Source organism: Coregonus clupeaformis, chromosome 10 (assembly GCF_020615455.1).
Source record: "Coregonus clupeaformis isolate EN_2021a chromosome 10, ASM2061545v1, whole genome shotgun sequence".
Taxonomy (NCBI): Eukaryota; Metazoa; Chordata; class Actinopteri; order Salmoniformes; family Salmonidae; genus Coregonus; species Coregonus clupeaformis.
This window is the reverse complement of record NC_059201.1, coordinates 50,534,051-50,558,486: the sequence shown is the minus strand read 5'-3', so window position 1 is coordinate 50,558,486 and position 24,436 is coordinate 50,534,051. Positions and strand designations below refer to the sequence as shown.

The window sequence follows — 24,436 nt, the reverse complement described above, 5'->3', positions numbered from 1 at the left end:
GACACACACACTTACCCCACCAGACATGCCACCATGGGTCTTTTCACAGTCCCCAAGCATACAGTATTGTATAGAGCCCTTATTGCATGGAACTCCGTTCCATCTCCTATTGCTCAAATGAACAGCAAACCTGGTTTCGAAAAACAGTTAAAGCAACACCTCACGGCACAACGCCTCTCCGCTATTTGACATAGATAGTTTGTGTGTATGTATTGATATGTAGGCTACGTGTGGCTTTTTTAAATTGATGTAGTTCTGTCTATGAGCTGTTCTTGTCTATTATGTCATGTTTCATGTTTTGTGTGGACCCCAGGAAGAGTAGCTTCTGCTTTTGCAACAGCTAATGGGGATCCTAATAAAATAACAAAAATACCAGCCCTTTATGTATTGTGTGATTTACCTAGCAACTCCACTATGCTACTTTCAGTTCACCTTCACCTAACAATAAACAATATCTAGATTGTGAGGTTGAGTTGTTAAAAATAACAGGCATCTGTAACACACACGCACACATACACATTCAACCAAAATAGCAGCATCTGCTTGCCTAAATAAACCGAAGGATGTCAATGGTGCAGACTAACTTTAGCAACAGGATGTCACTGTTTCAGTTTCTCTGTGAGTGTGTGTGTGTGTGTGTGTGTGTATGCATGTCTTTGTCTGTGTGTGAGTTTGAGTATGTCTGTCTGTGTGTGAGTTTGAGTATGTCTGTCTGTGCATGTTTGTGTGTGTGTCTGGGTGTGGTGGTAGGCTGTTGCAGCAGCATCCGAGAGAATAACAATGGTTATGAAAGTGAAGATCTCAACAGAGACCAGAAGTTTGTCTCGTGTCTATTTTTAGCAACAGAAATACTGATGTGATAACTGTTAATCGTGTTAATATTATCATCGTCTTTCCCCTTATTTTTTAGACCTTATGATGAAGTATTATGTGTACCATTTACCACACCAGGGAGAAAAACGATTTGGGTTTGCACGCAGGGTATGGAGGCACACAGGGTATGACCAAATTTGTGCTCCGTGCTTCAAATAGGACTAGGACCACATTTCACTGACTGAGAACTCTACTGTATGGGGTCGTAAAGGTAGCCTACACTTGAGGCACTTTATGAGTGATAGATATGTTTCCTATATGTGTCTCAAAAAGCACTTCATAACAATGCGGTTGTAAAGTGTCCTTAATCACTTCAAAGCAGTGCAAGACAGATATCCTTTACACAGACAGACAAGTTCTCCAAAAACTCAGAAGTTCTCTGATTTTCATATCTGTATTCATATCTGTGGTTGGCATTTTCATGTTGCATGCTAAATGTAGCATACATTACATAAAGTATACTGTCGATAGTTGGTGTAGTGTTTCTGAGCTACATCATGGCTGTGGTTCCATTGTAAGAACACAGCCGGTGGTTATGTGTTGTTCACTAGAGACTTCCTGATCATTTCCTATCAGGGCATAAATTAGGGCTGGGTGATATGGACAAAATGTCATATCACAATATTTTTCACATTTTTGACAGTATGATGGTATTTTATGTTTTTTAATAATAAATGTTCTAAATATGGTTTCTGAGTATCTCATGACCCTAGGGTGGCAACAAATAAATGATAAGTGATTTCAATGGGGCTTTCTCCATTTATACTGTTCAATTCAACTCCAAACAAAAATATTATTTTTGCATTTTCCTCAATTGCTGCATTTCCTGCACTTTTATTATAATGTCCACACTATGCCATGCAGAATGATTTGGGCAAAAAATCTAGGCCTAGTTAATTAGTGAACTGTTGGAATCATGGAAATATAATGATTATTCTAATTCTATAGTTGGAAGCACCTTGAATACATTGTTTGACATGACAATGAATGAATAAACTAGTGAGGTATTATTGACACGGTAGGAACCACAGTGTTGGTCAGTGTTTCCAAGTGACCCTAATAAGATGTTACATTACATGTTTTCTTATTTCATGTAGCTAGCTAGCTAACAAACATATTCGTGCTTCGCCTGTTCCTCTCTGTTAAGATACCGTTTCACAAACATGCTTATCTAGGCCTAAACCAGTACTGGTACCAGGCAGTATTAGCTAACTAGCTATGTTTGCTCTAACTCTTAGCTGTCTAGCTAGCTTTCTAAATGTACTAACTAGCGATTAGCATTAGCGGCAAAATATATATATATTTTAGCAACACCTTGCTAAGAAAAGACAAACTAGCAAACAGTAGTTTGCAGACAGTGAGATACACAAACTAATTGTGTAATTATAGAACGCTTGTGGAAAGCAGCATTTCACCAACATTGGTGCATCCATCTGACCAGGCAGAGTGAAAGGCAAGAAATTGTTCAGTGACTCCGTGGTCGAGCAACTGCTCTCTCCTTGAGTGACAGGGGGCAGGGCTTGGCGTGGTTAGCGACATGCAGCAGCAGGAGAAGGAGCGAGATTACTCAAGTAACAAACGAGTAAACAATTAAAACGGACAGAGTTGCGTATCACATTTAACAAATCAAACATTGAAATACCGTTATAGAAGGTAAAGTAAAAACTCAAACCGGTCCGTGAATCAATACCGGTATATAGTAAAATACGGTATACCGCCCAGTCCTAGCATACATCAGTGGGGCTCACGCTTTGTTTATAGTCGTCTGCTGTGTGTGTGTGTGTGTGTGTGTCCCCAACCATTTCCTCTGAAAACACACATCTCTTTCTGCTGGTAATACACAGTGTTCTCATGCCTCTGGGTAATTCCTGTAATAGCTGTTTTTGTTCTCAATCATGAAGAGAGATGGCAACGTTAATAGTTTTATCCATACTGAAGTACCACACTGGATCTTGTAGATAAAGTGCCTGCTTCTTCAAATACCCAATTCGAGATGGAAAACAAACATGTAGCCGTATACACATACATAAACACACACACTCACACATGCACACACTGATGTGAGTTCACAGAAATATCAATGTGTCTGGATGGAATAAGATCAGGTGATGCTGGTCACACCTGGGCATCCTCGTCCGGCATCCTTGTTGAGTCTTACCTCACTGACAGTAAGGCAGGGTGTATGTGACTTGGTATTTTATTAGGATCCCTATTAGCTGTTGCAAAAGCAGCAGCTACTCTTTCTGGGGTCCACACAAAAAATTAAACATGACATAATACAGAACATTAATAGACAAGAACAGAACTATGTAGCCTACATATCAATACATACACACAAACTATCTAGGTCAAATAGGGGAGAGGCGTTGTGCCGTGAGGTGTTGCTTTATCTGTTTTTTGAAACCAGGTTTGCTGTTTATTTTAGCAATATGAGATAGAATGGAGTATGCATGCAATAATGGCTCTATATAATACTGTATGCTTTCTTGAATTTGTTCTGGATTTGGGGACTGTGAAAAGACCCCTGGTGGCATGTCTGGTGGGGTAAGTGTGTGTGTCATAGAGAGAGAGAGAGGGAGACATACACTCGAGATTCAGTACACCCTGGAGCCTCTCTCGCTCTTTCGTTCTCTCTGACTGGCATGTCTGTAAAAACGCACATGCATGCAAACACACTTACAGACACAGAACCAAGGTTACCCACACTCAAGACACTCCACACCGTAGCTCTCATGGCTTTATTAGTTATTATGGCGATGTAATGAGGGTCTATTATACTAAAATGCAACCGTTATCCCAGAGGTACAATCTTACTGCACCACACCCCGTTCTAAAGAGTTCCCCAGATGTACTGGAGTCTGTTGTTTGGTGATGGGACTGTGTGTCATGCATATTTGACCTACAGTAATAAGTGTTTGGGTGTGTTTTCCCTCTGAAAGTACTGTCTGACTGAACGCTCTCGCAGACGTCTCGCTCTTAGTCATTTCTCTACTCAGGGCACATATTCATAAATTGTCTCAGAGTAGCAGTGCTGATCTTGGATCAGTTTTTCCTTTCCGATCATAATGAACACAATTACATTGACGATTACATACTGTTTTCCTGGAGTCATTTTGGACCAATGCTAATTGCTAAATAGGGTAACTCTTATACCCAGTGTTATAATGCACCATGGATCCTAATAGGTATTTCTAAGTGTATTCATACATTATAAACAGGTGGCTCATAGAAAACGATATGGTAAAGAGTTTGTGTAAACCTACTGTTCACTACTACTGTCCTAATGAACTCCTACTGTTCACCAGGTCATAAATGGCAGTGTAAGTGTAATGAAGGTGACTCATAGACAGTGTTACGGTAAAGAGTCATGGACATTGTGTAGCTAGCTATACAGATAGTTCACATTTGTTTTGACTGTGAGGACCTTAATCCTTACTTGTCCTAGTTGTCCTACCTAGCTGAACAGGGTTTACCAGTGTTAGGACACGGGCACTCTATGGGAAGTATGTGAGTAACGCTGCTGACTACTGTTTGTCATGGCATTCAGAAACAGTGGTACATTTCCATCATATTCCTCCTCTCCCACCCTGAGGGGAAAGGTGTCTCCTCCCTCAATTTCTGTCCTTTCTTTCTACCTGCAGTATTTTTAATACTTGGAGGAAGAGTAAAGTCTCTATCCTTTTGACACCTTAACATGATGCATGTTAAGGTGTCAAAGTGACAGTTCATATAAGAAAATCAGTCAATTGAAATAAATTCATTAGGCCCTAATCTATGGATTTCACATGACTGGGAATACAGATATGCATCTGTTGGTCACATATACCTTTAAAAAAAGGTAGGGGCGTGGATCAGAAAACCAGTCAGTATCTGGTGTGACCACCATTTGTCTCATGCAGCGCGACACATCTCCTTCGCATAGAGTTGATCAGGCTGTTGATTGTGGCCTGTGGAATGTTGTCCCACTCCTCTTCAATGGCTGTGAGAAGTTGCAGGATTTGGGCGGGAACTGGAACACACTGTCGTACACGTTGATCCAGAGCATCCCAAACATGCTCAATGGGTAGCATGTCTGAGTATGCAGGCCATGGAAGAACTGGGACATTTTCAGCTTCCAGGAATTGCGACATGGGGCCGTGCATTATCATGCTGAAACATGAGGTGATGGCGGCGGATGAATGGCACGACAGTGTGCCCTCAGGATCTCGTCAGGGTATCTCTGTGCATTCAAATTGCCATCGATAAAATGTAATTGTGTTCGTTGTCCGTAGCTTATGCCTGCCCGTACCATAACCCCACCGCCATCTTGGGGCACTCTGTTCACAACGCTGACATCAGTAAACCGCTCGCCCACACGACGCCATACATGCTGTCTGCCATCTGTCCGGGACAGTTGAAACCAGGATTCATCCGTGAAGAGCACACTTCTCCAGCGTGCCAGTGGCCATTGAAGGTTAGCATTTGCCCACTGAAGTCGGTTACGACGCCAAACTACAGTCAGGTCAAGACCCTGGTGAGAACAACGAGCATGCAGATGTTCTTCCCTGAGATAGTTTCTGACAGTTTATGCAGAATTTTTTCGGTTGTGCAAACCCACAGTTTCATCAGGTGTCCGGGTGGCTGGTCTCAGACGTTCCCACAGGTGAAGAAGCCAGATGTGGAGGTCCTCTGCTGGCTTGCTTACGCGTGGTGTAAGGCCGGTTGGATGTACTGCCAAATTCTCTAAAACGAGAAATGATAGAGAAATGAACATTCAATTCTCTGGCAACAGCTCTGGAGGATATTCCTGCAGTCAGCATGTCAATTGCACGTTCCCTCAACTTGAGACATACTGTACCAGTCAAAAGTTTGGATACACCTACTCATTCCAGGGTTTTTCTTTATTTTTACTATTTTCTACATTGTAGAATAATAGTGAAGACATCAAAACTATGAAATAGCACATATGGAATCATGTAGTAACAAAAAAACGTGTTAAACAAATCAAAATATATTGTATATTTGAGATTCTTCAAAGTAGCCACTCTTTGCCTTGATGACAGCTTTGCACATTATTGGTATTGTCTCAACCAGCTTCATGAGGTAGTCACCTGGAATGCATTTCAATTAACAGGTGTGCCTTGTTAAAAGTTAATTTGTGGAATTTCTTTCCTTCTTAATGCGTTTGAGCCAATCAGTTATGTTGTGACAAGATAGGGGTGGTATACAGAAGATAGCCCTATTTGGTAAAAGACCAAGTCCATATTATGTCAAGAACAGCTCAAATAAGCAAAGAGAAACGACAGTCCATCATTACTTTAAGACATGAAGGTCAGTCAATCTGGAACATTTCAAGAACTTTGAATGTTTCTTCAAGTGCAGTCGCAAAAAACCATCAAGCGCTATGATGAAACTGGCTCTCATGAGGAACGCCACAGGAAAGGAAGACCCAGAGTTACCTCTGCTGCAGAGGATAAGTTCATTAGAGTTAACTGCACCTCAGATTGCAGCCCAAATAAATGCTTCACAGAGTTCAAGTAACAGACACATCTCAACATGAACTGTTCAGAGGAGACTGCGTGAATCAGGCCTTCATGGTCGAATTGCTGCAAAGAAACCACTACTAAAGGACCGCAGTGGAGAAGGTGGAAAGCTTCAAGTTCCTTGGCGTACACATCACTGACAACCTGAAATGGTCCACCCACGCAGACAGTGTGGTGAAGAAGGCGCAACAGAGCCTCTTCAACCTCAGGAGGCTGAAGAAATTTAGCTTGGCACCTAAAACCCTCACAAACTTTTACAGATGCACAATTGAGAGCATCCTGTCGGGCTGTATCACCGCCGGGTACGGCAACTGCCCCGCCCACAACCGCAGGGCTCTCCAGAGGGTGGTGCGCTCTGCCGAACGCATTACCGGGGGCAAACTACCCACCCTCTAGGACACCTACACCACCGGATGTCACAGGAAGGCCAAAAAGATCATCAAGGACATCAACCACCCTAGCCACTGCCTGTTCACCCAGCTATCATCCAGAAGGTGAGGTCAGTACAGGTGCATCAAAGCTGGGACCGAGAGAATGAAAAACAGCTTCTATCTCAAGGCCATCAGACTGTTAAATAGCCATCACTAGCACATTAGAGGCTGCTGCTGCCTATTGAAATCACTGGCCACTTTAAGAAATGGAACACTAGTCACTTTAATAATGTTTACATATCTTGCATTACTTGTCTCATATGTAGCAGGTTGAGAGCTTCATTCTATAATATTCTACTGTATCTTAGTCCATGCCGCTCTGTCATTGCTTGTCCATATATGTATACATTCTTAATTCCATTCCTTACTTTGATTTGTGTGTATTGGGTATATGTTGAGAAATTGTTAGATATTACTTGTTAGTTATTACTGCACTGTCGGAGCTAGAAGCAGAAGCATTTTGCTACACCCGCAATAACATCTGCTAAACACGTGTATGTGACAAATAAAATGAAATTTGATTTGATTTGATAAGAAGAAGAGACTTGCTTGGGCCAAGAAACACGAGCAATGGACATTAGACCGTTGGAAATCTGTCTTTTGGTCTGATGAGTTCAAATTTAAGAATTTTGGTTCCAACCACCGTGTCTTTGTGAGACGCAGAGTAGGTGAACAGATCACCGACAACGACAATGATGAGACAGCCTATAGGAGGTCAGAGACCTGGCCGTGTGGTGCCAGGATAACAACTTCTCCCTCAACATGATCAAGACAAAGGAGATGATTGTGGACTACAGGAAAAGGCGGACAGAGCACGCCCCCATTCTCATCTACGGGGCTGTAGTGTAGCAGGTTGAGAGCTTCAAGTTCCTTAGTGTCCACATCACCAACAAACTATCATGGTCCAGACACACCAAGACAGTCGTGAAGAGGACACGACAAAGCCTATTCCCCCTCAGGAGACTGAAAATATGCGTACGGCCCAGTACATCACTTGAGCCAAACGTCCTGCCATCCAGGACCTCTATACCAGGCGGTGTCAGAGGAAGGCCCTAAAAATTGTCAAAGACTCCAGCCACCCTAGTCATAGACTGTTCTCTCTGCTACCGCACGGCAAGCGGTACCGGAGCGCCAAGTCTAGGTCCAAAAGGCTTTTTAACAGCTTCTATCACCAAGCCATAAGACTCCTGAACAGCTAATCAAATGGCTACCTGGACTATTTGCAAAGCACCCCATCCTCCACCCACCCCCTCTTTTACGCTACTGCTACTCTCTGTTTATTATTTATGCATAGTCACTTTAACTCTACCTACATTTACATATTACCTCAATTACCTAGTCTAACCTGTGCCCCCACATATTGACTGGTGTGGGGGTGCTTTGCTGGTGACACTGTCAGTGATTTATTTAGAATTCAAGGCAAACTTAACCAGCATGGCTACCACAGCATTCTGCAGCGATACGCCATCCCATCTGGTTTGGGCTTAGTGGGACGATCATTTGTTTTTCAACAGGACAATGACCCAACACACCTCCAGGCTGGGTAAGGGCTATTTTACCAAGCAGGAGAGTGATAGAGTGCTGCATTAGGTGACCTGGCTGCCACAATCCCTCGACCTCAACCCAATTGAGATGGTTTGAGATGAGTCGGACGGCAGAGTGAAGGAAAAGCAGCCAACAAGTGCTCAGCATATGTGAGAACTCCTTGAAGACTGTTGGAAAAGCATTACAGGTGAAGCTGGTTGAGGGAATGCCAAGAGTGTGAAAAGCTGTCATCAAGGCAAAGGGTGGCTATTTGAGTCTCAAATATAAAATATATTTTTATTTGTTTAACACTTTTTTGGTTACTACATGATTCCATATGTGTTATTTCATAGTTTTGATGTTTTCACTATTATTCTACAACGTAGAAAATAGTAAAAATAAAGAAAAACCCTTGAATGAGTAGGTGTGTCCAATCTTTTTACTGGTAGTGTAAATATATATATATCGTTTATTTTAGTTTTTTTCCCCCAAACCTTTGACTGGTACTGTATGTGATATTGTTTTGTGTGACATTCCTGCAGTCAGCATGCCAATTGCACGCTCCCTCAAAACACCTGTGGCATTGTGTTGTGTGACAACACTGCACATTTTAGAGTGGCCTTTTATTGTCCCCAGCACAAGGTGCACCTGTGTAATGATCATGCTGTTTAATCATCTTCTTGATATGCCACACCTGTCAGGTGGTTGGATTATCTTAGCAAAGGAGAAATGCTCACTAACAGGGATATAAACACATTTGTGCACCAAATTAGAGCAAAATAAGCTTTTTGTGCATTTGGAAAATTTGTGGGATCTTTTATTTCAGCTCATGGACCATGGGACTAACATTTTACATGTTGCGTTTATATTTTTGTTCAGTATAATATGGCCCCTTTTTGTCCTGTGAATTTAGCTAACATTATGGGCAATATTTGTCATGATTGGTCACAGCCAGGTTCTCTTCCATCAATGCACTATACATTATTTATAACTACTAACAAACACTAACTACACACAAACGTGTCATGACTATTCCTGACTAAAATAAGGAACAACAATTCATGAACATAAGGATTCGACAAGTAGTTAACCTTGATGCCCACTAAATGTTCATTCAATAACCTGTGACTCAGAATAAGATTTTTGTGGGACATGACTCTGAGTTTGGTTTTATTGTCTTGCACTTTCTGGCTAAATGTAGCCTTGTTTCTGGTAAAAACTCGATAGATTTGACAAATTCATGTATATGACTCAAATGCCTTTGCCACACAATGTTCTAATCCCCTCTTCTCCCCCTCACTTCCTTCATTCTTTCGTTATTTTGTGGCTGTCTTACTTTCTTCACATTCTCTCTTTCATCTCCTTTTTGGACAGTGGCCAAGACCCTTTGAGCAGGATGACATGAAGTGTGACTGTTATTCTAAATTCAAGTACATAATACATACACATGTGGACAAACTCTCAACACACAAACTTTACATACACTGAATCTCATTCTCTGACAATGAATTGCCTGATGTAAGGACTGGACATGATGTGCTATGACTAGATAGTAGATACTCTCTTACACTTGATAATCAGCCAGTATTTTGTTTTGATCTAATCTAGTTGTTCATTGTCCTGAATCATCTAAATACTTGGACAGAGACCAGGTGTGGGATATGGTTGTTGTTATGGTGTTTGTGTGTGTGTGTGTGTGTGTGTGTGTGTGTGTGTGTGTGTGTGTGTGTGTGTGTGTGTGTGTGTGTGTGTGTGTGTGTGTGTGTGTGTGTGTGTGTGTGTGTGTGTGTGTGTGTGTGTGTGTGTGTGTGTGTGTGTGTGTGTGTGTGTGTGTGTGTGTGTGTGTGTGTGTGTGTGTGTGTGTGCGTGCGTGCGTGCGTGCGTGCTTTCATCACACAAGTCTAGACTATTCCATGGGGTCAGTCATCCCTTTTCAAGTGTGTCCCGGCACAGACATCAGCATGGGGGCCTTGACTGGGCAGTGAAAAGAAACAACACAAAATAAAGAGAGAGTAAAAGAGAGGACAGAAAGGGAGAAGGTGAGAGTCATGGCAGGGTTTTCTATGTGTTGTTTTTTGTCCCAATAGCAGGGACAGTCCGCAGACCAATTAACGAACTTCAGTCTGGACCTTAGAATTCAGCACCTCAGCTTCGGTTCTTTCCTGGTTTACCCGTTCTCCAATCTAACAAATAAAGCCTTGGATCCTCATAACTAATCATCTCTCTCTTTCTTTTTCCTCTCTTCCTCCCTCCCTCTCTCCATAGTGGATGGGCTAATCCCTCGCGAGGCTTCGTCACCCCTCTTAGCCGGTGCGGCCCATGGACCTGCATACCCAGGGGCTGGTGCGACCCGGGCCGGACTCAGCCATGCTGGCCCCCCACCTTCCCCCATTCCTGGGGGCCTTCTCAGCCCAGCACTGTGCCAAGTACTCCCAGCAGCACCTGCCACAGCACATCCAAGTGAGCATCCCTTCCATAGAGATGGATAGAGGGCACACTTCCAACATAGCCTGCTTTAAAATGTAAATAGCCCACAACTGCACTGCCCAAGCTGTCACAGAAGCGACCAATGGCAAAGATAGGAGGTGTGCCCTCTTTCCATATGATCCCTCTCTTTCCATTGACTGATATCACTTCCTAAATATAATCTTCACTGCACCCAAATTAATTGAAATGTTAATGGTCTCGTTTCAGTACGAGTATGACATGGAGCAGAGTTGGCAGGAGAAAGAGCAGGAGAAGAGAATGGAGCTGCAGCAGCTGATGCACAAGGATAAAAGCGAGCAGAGTAAGTTACAGCGCCCCCTTGCCCTGTGGAGGACAAATGGCATGCAATAGAAATGAGTGCAACGTTATCAGTATGTTATGTATAAGGGATTGCTTACAGTACCATGTAAACTATGCTAACCATGTCATCTTTTTAGAAATGCAATGTATGATGACAGCTGTGCGGTCTTGTAGGTAGTGTAGGTGTTTGTGTGCATGGGTTTCGGTTGTTTATTTTGGATGCCCCAATATGATCCTCAGAATGTTGTTGTCTGGAACAGATGGAGTTCCTTAAGTTTAGTCACAGTCTATTTTCACATGAAACCTAAATCAAAAAAAGGAAGCAATTTACATGGAGCACTTAATAATTGTACAATGTCATGTTGTTTGTTGTCTTTTACTTTCGGGAAGGAAGTGCCTATTAAAGAATGCGACCAAGCAATCTGTCAATCACCAAATTCCTAAGAACCTGCCCTTCAAAGTTCAGCTTCAATAACTGGTCCTTGTATAACTTGCATTATGCAAGTCATAGCAGTCAGACAGTTGTCTGACTGTTGTCTGACTAGTGATTACAAGGGAAATGCCTAGCATCTTTCCTCTTTTTCTAATATTGAAATCTTAGGTAGGCGCTTTGAATACTCAGCTGTGATAATCAGAAATAGAGGTAGATTATAGATTTTTGACTCATAGTGAAACTGCTTGTCAGTTATTACACAATACAGATAAAATTGGTATATTTGAATATATTGTTTATATCCCACCGCTAACACCAATAGATCAAGATTCAGTCATCTTAGAATGCTGCACCTAGCATTGGTTAATTCCCAGGTTCTTGTCTCTGATTGGGTGACTCTGTTGACGGACAGGTGCTGTGGCCAGTCCCCTGGTGAAACAGAAACTCAGAAGCGAAATCCTGAAGAGGAAGGAGCAGGCCGCCCTGGAGAGGACCGCCTCCAACCCCTCCAGCAGCACCACGCCCAGGGGTTACAGGTGAGAGACGACCCAGTAAAGACTTCGATTCAAACTGTGACTTCGAGAGAGAGCTGTGTGCACTCATGAAAATACACTGTTATTAGACTCCCATGGCTTTGGTGGGACCACCATCTTGTTCTTTTCACCTTTCCAATCTTGTCCCACAAATTATCCTCATAAGAGATGGAAGTAAGAAAGATTTACCTCTGACAATTTGGATAAGTCTGAGTGACTCATTAGATTAGGTGATAAGCCTGACTGACTGACTCACTGACTTGTATCTATGGCTGTGCCACAAGTGAAGCATTATTTCACAATACAATACTTTACTGTCCATTTTCATCAACATTATTGTTGTGAGCTCACCAGTACATACACAAAATTGATACAGCACAATACAATAAACACTTAACAATGATTGTTCATGGTTTTGGTGGATGACTCTCAACTGGCTGTGTTGATTGCATAGGGAATTGGCCCAAGATCCTGACATGACCACAAAGCCTCACATGGTGACCCCTGCTGTCCATCATCCACTATGTGACCAACGCAAGGACATGCCCCTCAGAAGAACAGGTGAGTAATGTTTTTCTATGTAGTTTGTACTTTCTTTGTCGAGACATTTGTACTTTGTACAGTACAGTTACAACAAGATCATTTCCCGTTCTCACTATGGTGTCATTGTAAACAATATGCAGTTGACTCCTGACAATGGTTTGGGTCTGCCTTCAATGATGAGCTAAACTGGAGCATAGGAGTGCTGATCTAAGATCGGTTTTGCCTTTTTAGTACATAATGAATAAGATTACATGGACAGGGGGGACCTGATCCTAGCACTCATATTCTGAGACACTTTATGAATACCGGCCTAGATCTGCAGAGCAAATTAATGTACTACATGCCTTTAACACAGAGTAGGTAGCGCTTGAGAAGGCAGTACAGATTCAAGTTAAAGGGAGCCATATTACATTACTCCCATTTGTAGTTGTTGGGTGAGTTACGCAGTTAGATACACGTTAACACACATATACTGAACACTGATGTAGAGCGAGACAGAGACACAGCAGGAGTCACCAAGCCTACAAGGCAGGCGAAAGAACACCAGAGGGTGAAATTACGAGAGAGAGAGAGAGAGAGAGAGGGAGAGAGGGTGAGACTGTGAGAGAAAGACCAAAAGCCATTACATAACTAAAGTATGTGTAAAATGAACCTCGTGTGAGAATCTCAGGCATGTCTGTCTGACTGACTGGGTGTATGAATGATGTACGGATATAGAGATGAATAGAGGCCAAACTTGCCGGGGTCACAGAAGTTAACAATTGCAAAGATAGTAGGTGTGGCCTCTTTCCATTATATGCATAAGTACTACTAAGGAGTGGTCCCTACTAACTATGTCACCTGGAGGACTATTGCAATGCCATTATTTACCTGTGTTATCCTAGCAGCATTGGCCATTCGCGGCTACACACCCCTCTGTCTACGTATTGAAATCCGACAATAATACCATACTGTCATCGACGTCTTTTGTCTGTGCTAAGCCGCTCGCTGATTGATCGTTTAGTTAGGCCTATTGTGGTCAATGCCAGGGTAAACATTAAACTTTAGGCGCTGCTGTCAACTCTTCTGTTATTTGTTCAGCTGTGCTGTAGAAGAGCTTCGGGGTTTTGTTATGTAAAAGCAATTGGTTTATGACGAGTTAGCACATTATGGATTTGTAGCCATTTCTATTGGCCAGGGTATGTAGTGATTTTGCTCAGCATTTATGCAGTCAAAGTCGATTTACTTTTTTTGTTTAATACTATTGGGGTCTGTTATAGAATGGCGAAGGTGCATAAAGACGGAGGAATTCAGATATTACGTCTTTGTTTTTACACTACCCACATAGTTGTTAAACTACGGTGTGCATCATGGTTCAATGTGCCAGTAAATCGGCACAATCTACTTTTTAGTTTTTTTTAATTGCTGCCGTCTTGGAGCTAGAATTGGGATCATTCCGATACAAAAAAAAGAGTAACGGAGGGCAATGTACAATATAGCGAACTTAGCAAACAAAGCATTTGTGGTAAGTACATGGGGGCCACCATCTTTATGCTCCTTTGCCATTGTCTTGGATTGGCCAAACTCAAAGAACATACATTCTATGTTGTGTGTGTTTGTGTATGTATTTGTGTGTGCTTTTGTGTGCGTGAATGAATGAATGTGTGTGTGTGTGCATGTGTGTGTGTGTTCAGCCTCGGAGCCCCTCTTGAAGGTGAAGAGAAAACTGAAGAAGCACATCAACTCCAGACAGAACCCTCTCCAACGCAAGACCAGCGCTCCGCCTACTGTCAAGCACAGAACACCGGACCCTCTGGGTAACGTAGTCCTTCCTGCCTCGTTGTGTCCACTTTCTATCAAACCAGCCTCTTATGATATCTCTTCCTGGTGCTGTAGCCACAGTGTCTGACCACTTTGGCCTCGGCCTAACTCTAACATACATGGGTCGTATTCATTAGGGCACACCATATAATCATTTTGGTTTGCAGTGGGAAATGTAAACAAGTGTTTCCTATTGGACAATTTCAGGTAGTCCCACCCGGTTTCAGTGTGTTTACGTCCCTATGGTGCCAAATGAATACGACCAGTGATTAGTTTAATCAGGTGTGTTAGTGCTGGGTGGACTAGTCTTTGTGTACCGCCACTAACACACACACACACACATACACACAAAAACTCACATTTAAATATGTTATCCTATATGTAAGTATCTCATTAGCTGATTGGCTATCCCGCCCTTCCATCCTGCAGACTACTCCCCCAGCAGCAGTAGCACTCCAGTGTCAGGGTGCAGCTCGCCCAATGACAGCCTCCTCTCGGACAGCCCACTTACTACCGGACTGGCCCACGAGGTGAGCCCCTCTCAACCCCCCTCCCCCCTCCTCCCTTCGCCCTTCGCCCCTCTCTACTCCAACCCCACTGTAGTCCCAAGTACAGTGTAAGTAATAATAATAATAATAATAATATGCCATTTAGCAGACGCTTTTATCCAAAGCGACTTACAGTCATGCGTGCATACATTTTTGTGTATGGGTGGTCCCGGGGATCGAACCCACTACCTTGGCGTTACAAGCGCCGTGCTCTACCAGTTGAGCTACAGAGGACCACATTGTAACAATGAGTAATTACAATTCTGTTAACTATAAGAATAATGTCACAGTAAAAAGTATCACAGTAATGTTAAGTGTGACCCAGTTTTTGTATATGTTAGTGTTTGGAGGAAAAAAAAGACTGTAAAATCACCAGGAATTCAGCTAAAACTGAGTTTAATTTATGGAAATATGTTCCGAAGTATTCACATGAATAAAAAAAGAGACGTGATCGTGTCTTCATGTAATCATCAACAGAATAAACACACTCCATACTTGATTGAGCCATTTCGTACCACACACAATGTCCCATTCACTACCACATTGGCACACACTAGATACAGGATCAACAGTTGTTTCAGAATCTCAGTATAAGAACAACATGAATGTCAGGGCCAGAATTGGTTTTGGATTGCCACAAAGTTTAGTGAAGTGTGTGTGTTCCGGTTTAAAATAACTGTATTAGCTTTAAATGGTGTTCAACATGTTTCCTCCCATGGAATTGTATTCCTTTACTATGACAGATATGTAATGGTGTGATGAGTGTGATAGAAGGAGTCAGGCGCAGGAGGGTAATCACAGAATACAGAGTTTATTCCGTCATTACACAAAATGCGCTGGATAGCGACAAACGAAACAGGCGCAGGGGAAAATATCTACCCCGGCAACAAATAGGTACGAGTAGCTCCACCGAGCTACACTACTCTCACATAATAACAATCACCCACAAGGACAAGGGGGGCAGAGGGAACACTTATACACAGACTAATGAGGGGATAAGAACCAGGTGTGTGTAATGACAAGACAAGACAAATGGAATGATGAATATAGGAGCGGCAGTGGTTAGTAAGCCGGTGACGACGAGCGCCGAAGCCTGCCCAAACAAGGAGGGGAGGCAGCCTCGGCGGAAGTCGTGACAAATGGGCATCAAAGATATGTCATATCCTTGAAGACTGTCCATTTCAAATATTTAATGGGAAGGGGTGTGGAGAGGGAGAACACATTTGGGAATGTTTTCATTGAATAAGGGCTGATCGAATAACATGGCAGTACAGTTGTCCAGATGTCTGTTCCTGTTCTCAGATTCTCTCTCTCCCTCTCTTCAATAGGCCTGTTTAAAACATTTGGCCACCCGACTGTACTGTACCATGACCCGTTACATATTAACATTGGATTCATGTTCAAATGACAGCCCTTTTCAGTTTCCCAAGAACATGTTGTAAAATGATTTTCTACCACTCAGATTTCAGCAATCTGACGCTTTTTCTGTTACACTTATACTACACACAGCAAATTCTCCAGTGTGAAATCAACACTGAAAGTGTGGACCTGTATAGATATTGGAACAGTGTTAAATTAACACACTGCCTAGTGTAAAGACTTATTTGCATATTTCCCATAGTGCCTTGCCTTTCGAGTGAATTGTAGAGTTACTAACAATGACTCTATTTGTTAGTGACAGAGACATGGTTGTTGCATTCATCCATTTTCAGTCATGTGGAGTTCACCAAGTGAGATCCGAAGCGAATATGTTAACATTAAAATTACATTTTTTAACACAATACAATACAATATTTCATAAGGCCTTATTTTAAGCGCCTAGTTTTATTCTAATACAGTGGCCTGAAACTCATTGTATACAGGCCACAACAGGCCTGTATACCATTGTGCTAGCATGCAAAGTGATGTGTAATTCCTATTGGAATCCAGCTAGAGTGGGGATATCCAACCTTTGGAATTTTTATTCACCTGCAACTAGGGCTGTGAGAGTCATGGAATTTTGAATGACGGTTATTTGTTGATTCAACTCAATTGAAATTACATTGCATGAGCCACATCAGTTAACATAATTTGAATGAACATTCTACATTACCATGGAAATGATTGCATCACAATACCAGGCAACCATTGCGAGTGTACCCATGAGTTTACCAGTCAAATTGCCAGGGTTAGAGGTTCCAAGCTCGTTCTAGTCATTCCATTTAAATGTGTGCTGCTGCAGGGAGGGGGGGTGTTGCCTAGGCAACCGGAAACTCTTATGCTATAACACCTTGCTTGTTTCAGCAAGGAGCAACAAAGTTTCATCACGTTTGTAAGAGTCCATGTTACCGCGCAGCGGCGTCACTACAGACCTCGGTTCGATCCTGGGCTGTGTCGCAGCCGGCCGCGACAGGGATACCCATGAGGCGGCGCACAACTGGTCCAGCGTTGTCCGGTTTAGGGGAGGGTTTGGCCGGGCCGGAATGCCCTTGTCCCATCGCGCTCTAGCGACTCCAGTGGTGGGCCGGGCGCATGCACGCTGACACGGTCACCAGTTGTACGGTGTTTCCTACGACACATTGGTGCGGCTGGCTTACGGGTTAAGCGAGCAGTGTGTCAAGAAGCAGTGCGGCTTGGCAGGGTCATGACGCATGGCTCTGGGCGTTCACCTCTCCCGAGTCCGTACGGAGTTGCAGCAATGGGACAAGACAGTAACTACCAATTGGATATCCCGAAATTGGGGAGAAAAAGGGGTAAAAAAGGTAAAAGGAAAGAACCGCACAAATGCCCGGCCATCCCATCTTCAGTCAGATGTTCATGAAAAAAAACTAAAATAAACGATATATATATTTACACTACCAGTAGGTGTGTCCAAACTTTTTACTGGTAGTGTAATTTCAAGGGTTTTTCTTTATTTTTATATTTTTTTACATTGTAGAATAATAGTGAAGACATCAAAACTATGAAATAACACATATGGAATCATGTAATAACTGAAAAAGTGTTAAACAAATCAAAATATATTTTATATTTGAGATTCTTCAAATAGCCACCCTTTGCCTTGATGACAGCTTTGGTTACTACATGATTCCATATGTGTTACTTCATAGTTTTGATATCTTTAATATTATTCTACAATGTAAAAAATAGAAAAGATAAAGAAAAACCCTTGAATGATTAGGTGTGTCCAAACTTTTGTCTTGTACTGTATATAAATGCAACATGTAAAGTGTTGGTCCCATCTGTCGTGAGCATTTCTCTTTTGCCAATTAAACAGCATGATAATTACACAGGTGCACCTTGTGCTGGGGACAATAAAAGGCCACTCTAAAATGTGCAGTGTTGTCACACAACACAATGCCACAGGTGTTTTGAGGGAGCGTCCAATTGGCATGCTGACTGCAGGAATGTCCACCAGAGCTGTTGCCAGACAATTGAATGTTATTTTCTCTACCATAAGCTGCCTCCAACGTTGTTTTAGAGAATTTGGCAGTACGTCCAACCGGCTTCACAACCGCAGACCACGTGTATGACGTCGTGTGGGCGAGCGGTTTGCTAATGTTAACGTTGTGAACAAAGTGCCCCTTGGTGGCGGTGGGATTATGGTATGTGCAGGCATAAACCACGGACAACAAACACAATTGCATTTTATCGATGGCAATTTGAATGCACAGAAATACCGTGATGAGATCCTGAGGCCCATTGTGAGGCCCATTTTTTTTAAAGGTATCTGTGACCAACAGATGCATATCTGTATTCTCAGTCATGTGAAATACATAGATAAGGGCCTAATGAATTTCTTTCAATTGACTGATTTCCTTATATGAACTGTAACTATGTAAAATCGTTGTAATTGTTGCTTGTTGCGTATATATTTTTGTTCAGTGTATACAGTGGGGAGAACAAGTATTTGATACACTGCTGATTTTGCAGGTTTTCCTACTTACAAAGCATGTAGAGGTCTGACATTTTTATCATAGGTACACTTCAACTGTGAGAGACGGAATCTCAAACAAAAATCCAGAAAATCACATTGTATGATTTTTAAGTAATGAATTTGCATTTTATTGCATGACATAAGTATTTGATCACCTACCGTAAGAATTCCGGCTCTCACAGACCTGTTAGTTTTTCTTTAAGAAGCCCTCCTGTTCTCCACTCATTACCTGTATTAACTGCACCTGTTTGAACTCGTTATCTGTATAAAAGACACCTGTCCACACACTCAATCAAACAGACTCCAACCTCTCCACAATGGCCAAGACCAGAGAGCTGTGTAAGGACATCAGGGATAAAATTGTAGACCTGCACAAGGCTGGGATGGGCTACAGGACAATAGGCAAGCAGCTTGGTGAGAAGGCAACAATTGTTGACGCAATTATTAGAAAATGGAAGAAGTTCAAGATGACGGTCAATCACCCTCGGTCTGGGGCTCCATGAAAGATCTCACCTCGTGGGGCATCAATGATCATGAGGAAGGTGAGGGTTCAGCCCAGAACTACACGGCAGGACCTGGTCAATGACCTGAAGAGAGCTGGGACCACAGTCTCAAAGAAAACCATTAGTAACACACTACGCCGTCATGGATTAAAATCCTGCAGCGCACGCAAGGTCCCCCTGCTCAAGCCAGCGCATATCCAGGCCCGTCTGAAGTTTGCCAATGACCATCTGGATGATCCAGAGGAGGAATGGGAGAAGGTCATGTGGTCTGATGAGACAAAAATAGAGCTTTTTGGTCTAAACTCCACTCGCCGTGTTTGGAGGAAGAAGAAGGATGAGTACAACCCCAAGAACACCATCCCAACCGTGAAGCATGGAGGTGGAAACATCATTCTTTGGGGATGCTTTTCTGCAAAGGGGACAGGACGACTGCACCGTATTGAGGGGAGGATGGATGGGGCCATGTATCGCGAGATCTTGGCCAACAGCCTCCTTCCCTCAGTAAGAGCATTGAAGATGGGTCGTGGCTGGGTCTTCCAGCATGACAACGACCCGAAACACACAGCCAGGGCAACTAAGGAGTGGCTCCGTAAGAAGCATCTCAAGGTCCTGGAGTGGCCTAGCCAGTCTCCAGACCTGAACCCAATAGAAAATATTTGGAGGGAGCTGAAAGTCCGTATTGCACAGCGACAGCCCCGAAACCTGAAGGATCTGGAGAAGGTCTGTATGGAGGAGTGGGCCAAAATCCCTGCTGCAGTGTGTGCAAATCTGGTCAAGACCTACAGGAAACGTATGATCTCTATAATTGCAAACAAAGGTTTCTGTACCAAATATTAAGTTCTGCTTTTCTGATGTATCAAATACTTATGTCATGCAATAAAATGCAAATTACTTACTTAAAAATCATACAATGTGATTTTCTGGATTTTTGTTTTAGATTCCGTCTCACATAGTTGAAGTATACCTATGATAAGAATTACAGACCTCTACATGCTTTGTAAGTAGGAAAACCTGCAAAATCGGCAGTGTATCAAATACTTGTTCTCTCCACTGTATATGTATTCTTATTCCTAAAATAAAACATCTGGTTATGACAGTTAATTAAGTTTCATGACCATTTTCATCCATAACCATCGGTTACACAGTTATACGGTAATTGTGCCAGCTCTAACCGCAACCTACATTCAGAATGACTACAAGGGTTGGGAAAACTATGATATGAAACTACCTAAAGCAACTAAACTGGAACAACCATTTCAGTAACAGATGCAATAAGTCAAAGCAACATATTGGATAAGTTTAGAAAATGTATGTCATTTATAATTGAGTAGCATAAGATTAATTTATCAATGTACATGCAAAAACATAGATATTGAAACAAACAATTCTAAAAATCAACCTGCAATAGAGCATGCTGGGATATATGATAATGATGGGCGTGGTTTTGTTTCAACTCTAGTATTAACACCAACATTAGGGTTATTTTACACCAATGAGTGTTAATTTAACACTTACAGTGTTAATTGTTATGTTACACTGAAAAATCAACATTAGTTAACACCGGCCAATTTGCTGTGCAGTAATGAAAGTTTCAAACTATTCTAACAGACATTGAATCCCGGAGGACTGAAGTTTGATACCCCAGCAGTTAGTAATTGAGTATATACTACTTAACTGAATCAAGTTCAAATTACTATAGTTGTTTGAGTTAACACCAATTTATTTAAATCAAATCAAATCAAATTGTATTTGTCATATGTGCCAAATGCAACGGGTGTAGACTTTACCGTGAAATGCTTGCTCACGAGCGCTTCCCAATGATGCAGAGCTAAAACATGATAATAAAAATAAATATAGTAACACAAGAGGAATAAAATACACAAGAATGGCGCTATATTCAGGGAGTACCAGATCAATGTGCAGGGGTACAAGCTATTATAGATATGTACATGAAGGCAGGCGAGTTTGGCAGTTATGTTTTACAGTGTGCGTGACCTACTGTGTCCCCTCCCTCCCTCCCTTAGGCTCAGAGGTTGCTGCTCCAGGATGGCACACTGTCCCACTTCACCTTGCCCTGCTCCACCGCCCTGCCCACCATCAGCGCCGGGCTGCCCGCCCAGGGTGACAGGGAGTCGGGTAGCCATCAGAGGGTGGCCAGGGTACTGCCCCAGGTCTACCTGCCCACGGAGGGCCTCAGTGCTGCCCACCTGGCCCACCAATGCCTCCAGCCCCTGCTCATCCTGGAGCCGTCAGTGCTGCTGCACTCACAGCTAGTCACTGGTGAGACACCCACTCATACAGTACATATACAATACAAAACATTAGGTTCTCTTTCCATGACATAGACTGACCAGGTGAATCCAGGTGAAAGCTATGTCACTTAAATCCACTTCATTCAGTGTAGATGAAGGGGAGGAGACAGGTTAAAGAATGATTTTTAACCCTTCAGACAATTGAGACATGGATTGTGTATGTGTGCCATTCAGAGGGTGAATGGGAAAGGACAAAATATTTAAGTGTCTTTGAACGGGGTATGGTAGTAGGTGCAAGGTGCACCTGTTTGTGTGTCAAGAACTGCAATGCTGTTGGGTTTTTCATGCTCAACAGTTTCCCGTGTGTATCAAGAAAGGTCCACCACCCAAAGGACACCCAGTTAACTTGACACAACTGTGTGAAGCATTGGAGTCAACATGGGCCAGCATCCCTTTGGAACGCTTTCGACAACTTGTAGAGTCCATGAGGGCAAAAGGGGGTGCAACTCAATATTAGTAGTTCTTAATGTTTTGTACACTCAGTGTAGATATGTATGCAAACTCACACAAACACACACACCACACCTGCAGTCATCCTGGAGCCCTCAGCACAGCTGCACAAGAAGAAAAACACAGTCAGAGCGACACTGCCCTCTATCGATCGTTTGACTGAATGCCACTTACTTATCCTACTGATCTAGGCATGTGGAGCGTTCACTAATGCCCTATCTATAATGGATCTGGTTGATCTGGGAGTGACTAGACAGACCTAGCTAATCGAAACATTACCCCACAACACTGTCTGCTTCCCCTCTGGTCGTTTTTAGAACGTTTTAGTCACTGTTTCGCCCTCCCTATCCCTCTTTATGTTCTCCCTCCTTAATTCCTCTCCCTCCCCCTCTCCTCTTTCTCTCTCCCCTTCTCCCCACCTCTCTCCCCTTAAGTGCGAGGCCTGAGCCCAGGCCCTCTCCAGTACCCCTCCTCCAGACTGGAAGGCCTGGCTCCCCTCGGCCCCCACAGACCCCTGGGTCGGACCCGCTCTGAGCCCCCCCTGCACTCTCACCACCACCAGTACCACCAGCACCAGCTAATGCAGCAGTACCACAACGCACTGCTGCTGGAGAGACTCAAACAGAACACACACCTGGGCAAGGTGAGAGAACACACATTTTTTGACACACATTTTAGGGATTGTTGAGCAACACACACATACATGCACACACACACCAAGGTGATCTTAAAGAGGGACATAGACAAAGACACTTACACACACACAGCACAATATACAGTTGAAGTCGGAAGTTTACATACACCTTAGCCAAATACACTGCTCAAAAAAATAAAGGGAACACTTAAACAACACAATGTAACTCCAAGTCAATCACACTTCTGTGAAATCAAACTGTCCACTTAGGAAGCAACACTGATTGACAATAAATGTCACATGCTGTTGTGCAAATGGAATAGACAACAGGTGGAAATTATAGGCAATTAGCAAGACACCCCCAATAAAGGAGTGGTTCTGCAGGTGGTGACCACAGACCACTTCTCAGTTCCTATGCTTCCTGGCTGATGTTTTGGTCACTTTTGAATGCTGGCGGTGCTTTCACTCTAGTGGTAGCATGAGATGGAGTCTACAACCCACACAAGTGGCTCAGGTAGTGCAGCTCATCCAGGATGGCACATCAATGCGAGCTGTGGCAAGAAGGTTTGCTGTGTCTGTCAGCGTAGTGTCCAGAGCATGGAGGCGCTACCAGGAGACAGGCCAGTACATCAGGAGACGTGGAGGAGGCCGTAGGAGGGCAACAACCCAGCAGCAGGACCGCTACCTCCGCCTTTGTGCAAGGAGGAGCAGGTGGAGCACTGCCAGAGCCCTGCAAAATGACCTCCAGCAGACCACAAATGTGCATGTGTCTGCTCAAACGGTCAGAAACAGACTCCATGAGGGTGGTATGAGGGCCCGACGTCCACAGGTGGGGGTTGTGCTTACAGCCCAACACCGTGCAGGACGTTTGGCATTTGCCAGAGAACACCAAGATTGGCAAATTCGCCACTGGCGCCCTGTGCTCTTCACAGATGTAAGCAGGTTCACACTGAGCACATGTGACAGATGTGACAGAGTCTGGAGACGCCGTGGAGAACGTTCTGCTGCCTGCAACATCCTCCAGCATGACCGGTTTGGCGGTGGGTCAGTCATGGTGTGGGGTGGCATTTCTTTGGGGGGGCCGCACAGCCCTCCATGTGCTCGCCAGAGGTAGCCTGACTGCCATTAGGTACCGAGATGAGATCCTCACACCCCTTGTGAGACCATATGCTGGTGCGGTTGGCCCTGGGTTCCTCCTAATGCAAGTCAATGCTAGACCTCATGTGGCTGGAGTGTGTCAGCAGTTCCTGCAAGAGGAAGGCATTGATGCTATGGACTGGCCCGCCCGTTCCCCAGACCTGAATCTAATTGAGCACATCTGGGACATCATGTCTCGCTCCATCCACCAACGCCACGTTGCACCACAGACTGTCCAGGAGTTGGCGGATGCTTTAGTCCAGGTCTGGGAGGAGATCCCTCAGGAGACCATCCGCCATCTCATCACCTTATTTAATTTCTTTAATTTTTTTAAAATTTAGTCCCCTATATTACTTTCCAACCCCACCACCCTTTCCCTAATTGGTGTAAAATAGTGAACAACAATGCTTAGGCCTCTACTTCCAGCTTATACTTACTATATACATTTTATGGACACAGTCAATTTTACAATAATTATATTTTGTTTATT

General features: G+C 43.3%; 1 protein-coding gene across 4 annotated transcripts in view; it reads left to right on the top strand.

Annotated features, from left to right (window-relative positions):
• The window catches only part of LOC121575540 (histone deacetylase 7), a 90,340-nt gene that overhangs the window by 24,731 nt on the left and 41,173 nt on the right, over positions 1-24,436 (top strand). For all 4 annotated transcript variants that reach the window (XM_041888707.2, XM_041888705.2, XM_041888706.2 and 1 more), the window contains 8 exons: positions 10,616-10,810; positions 11,045-11,138; positions 11,983-12,106; positions 12,558-12,664; positions 14,320-14,442; positions 14,876-14,976; positions 21,438-21,693; positions 22,610-22,818. In XM_041888707.2, coding sequence (XP_041744641.2) covers positions 10,670-10,810; positions 11,045-11,138; positions 11,983-12,106; positions 12,558-12,664; positions 14,320-14,442; positions 14,876-14,976; positions 21,438-21,693; positions 22,610-22,818 — 1,155 coding nt within the window. In that variant the 5' untranslated portion in view covers positions 10,616-10,669. The remainder of the gene's footprint in view (positions 1-10,615; positions 10,811-11,044; positions 11,139-11,982; positions 12,107-12,557; positions 12,665-14,319; positions 14,443-14,875; positions 14,977-21,437; positions 21,694-22,609; positions 22,819-24,436) is intronic.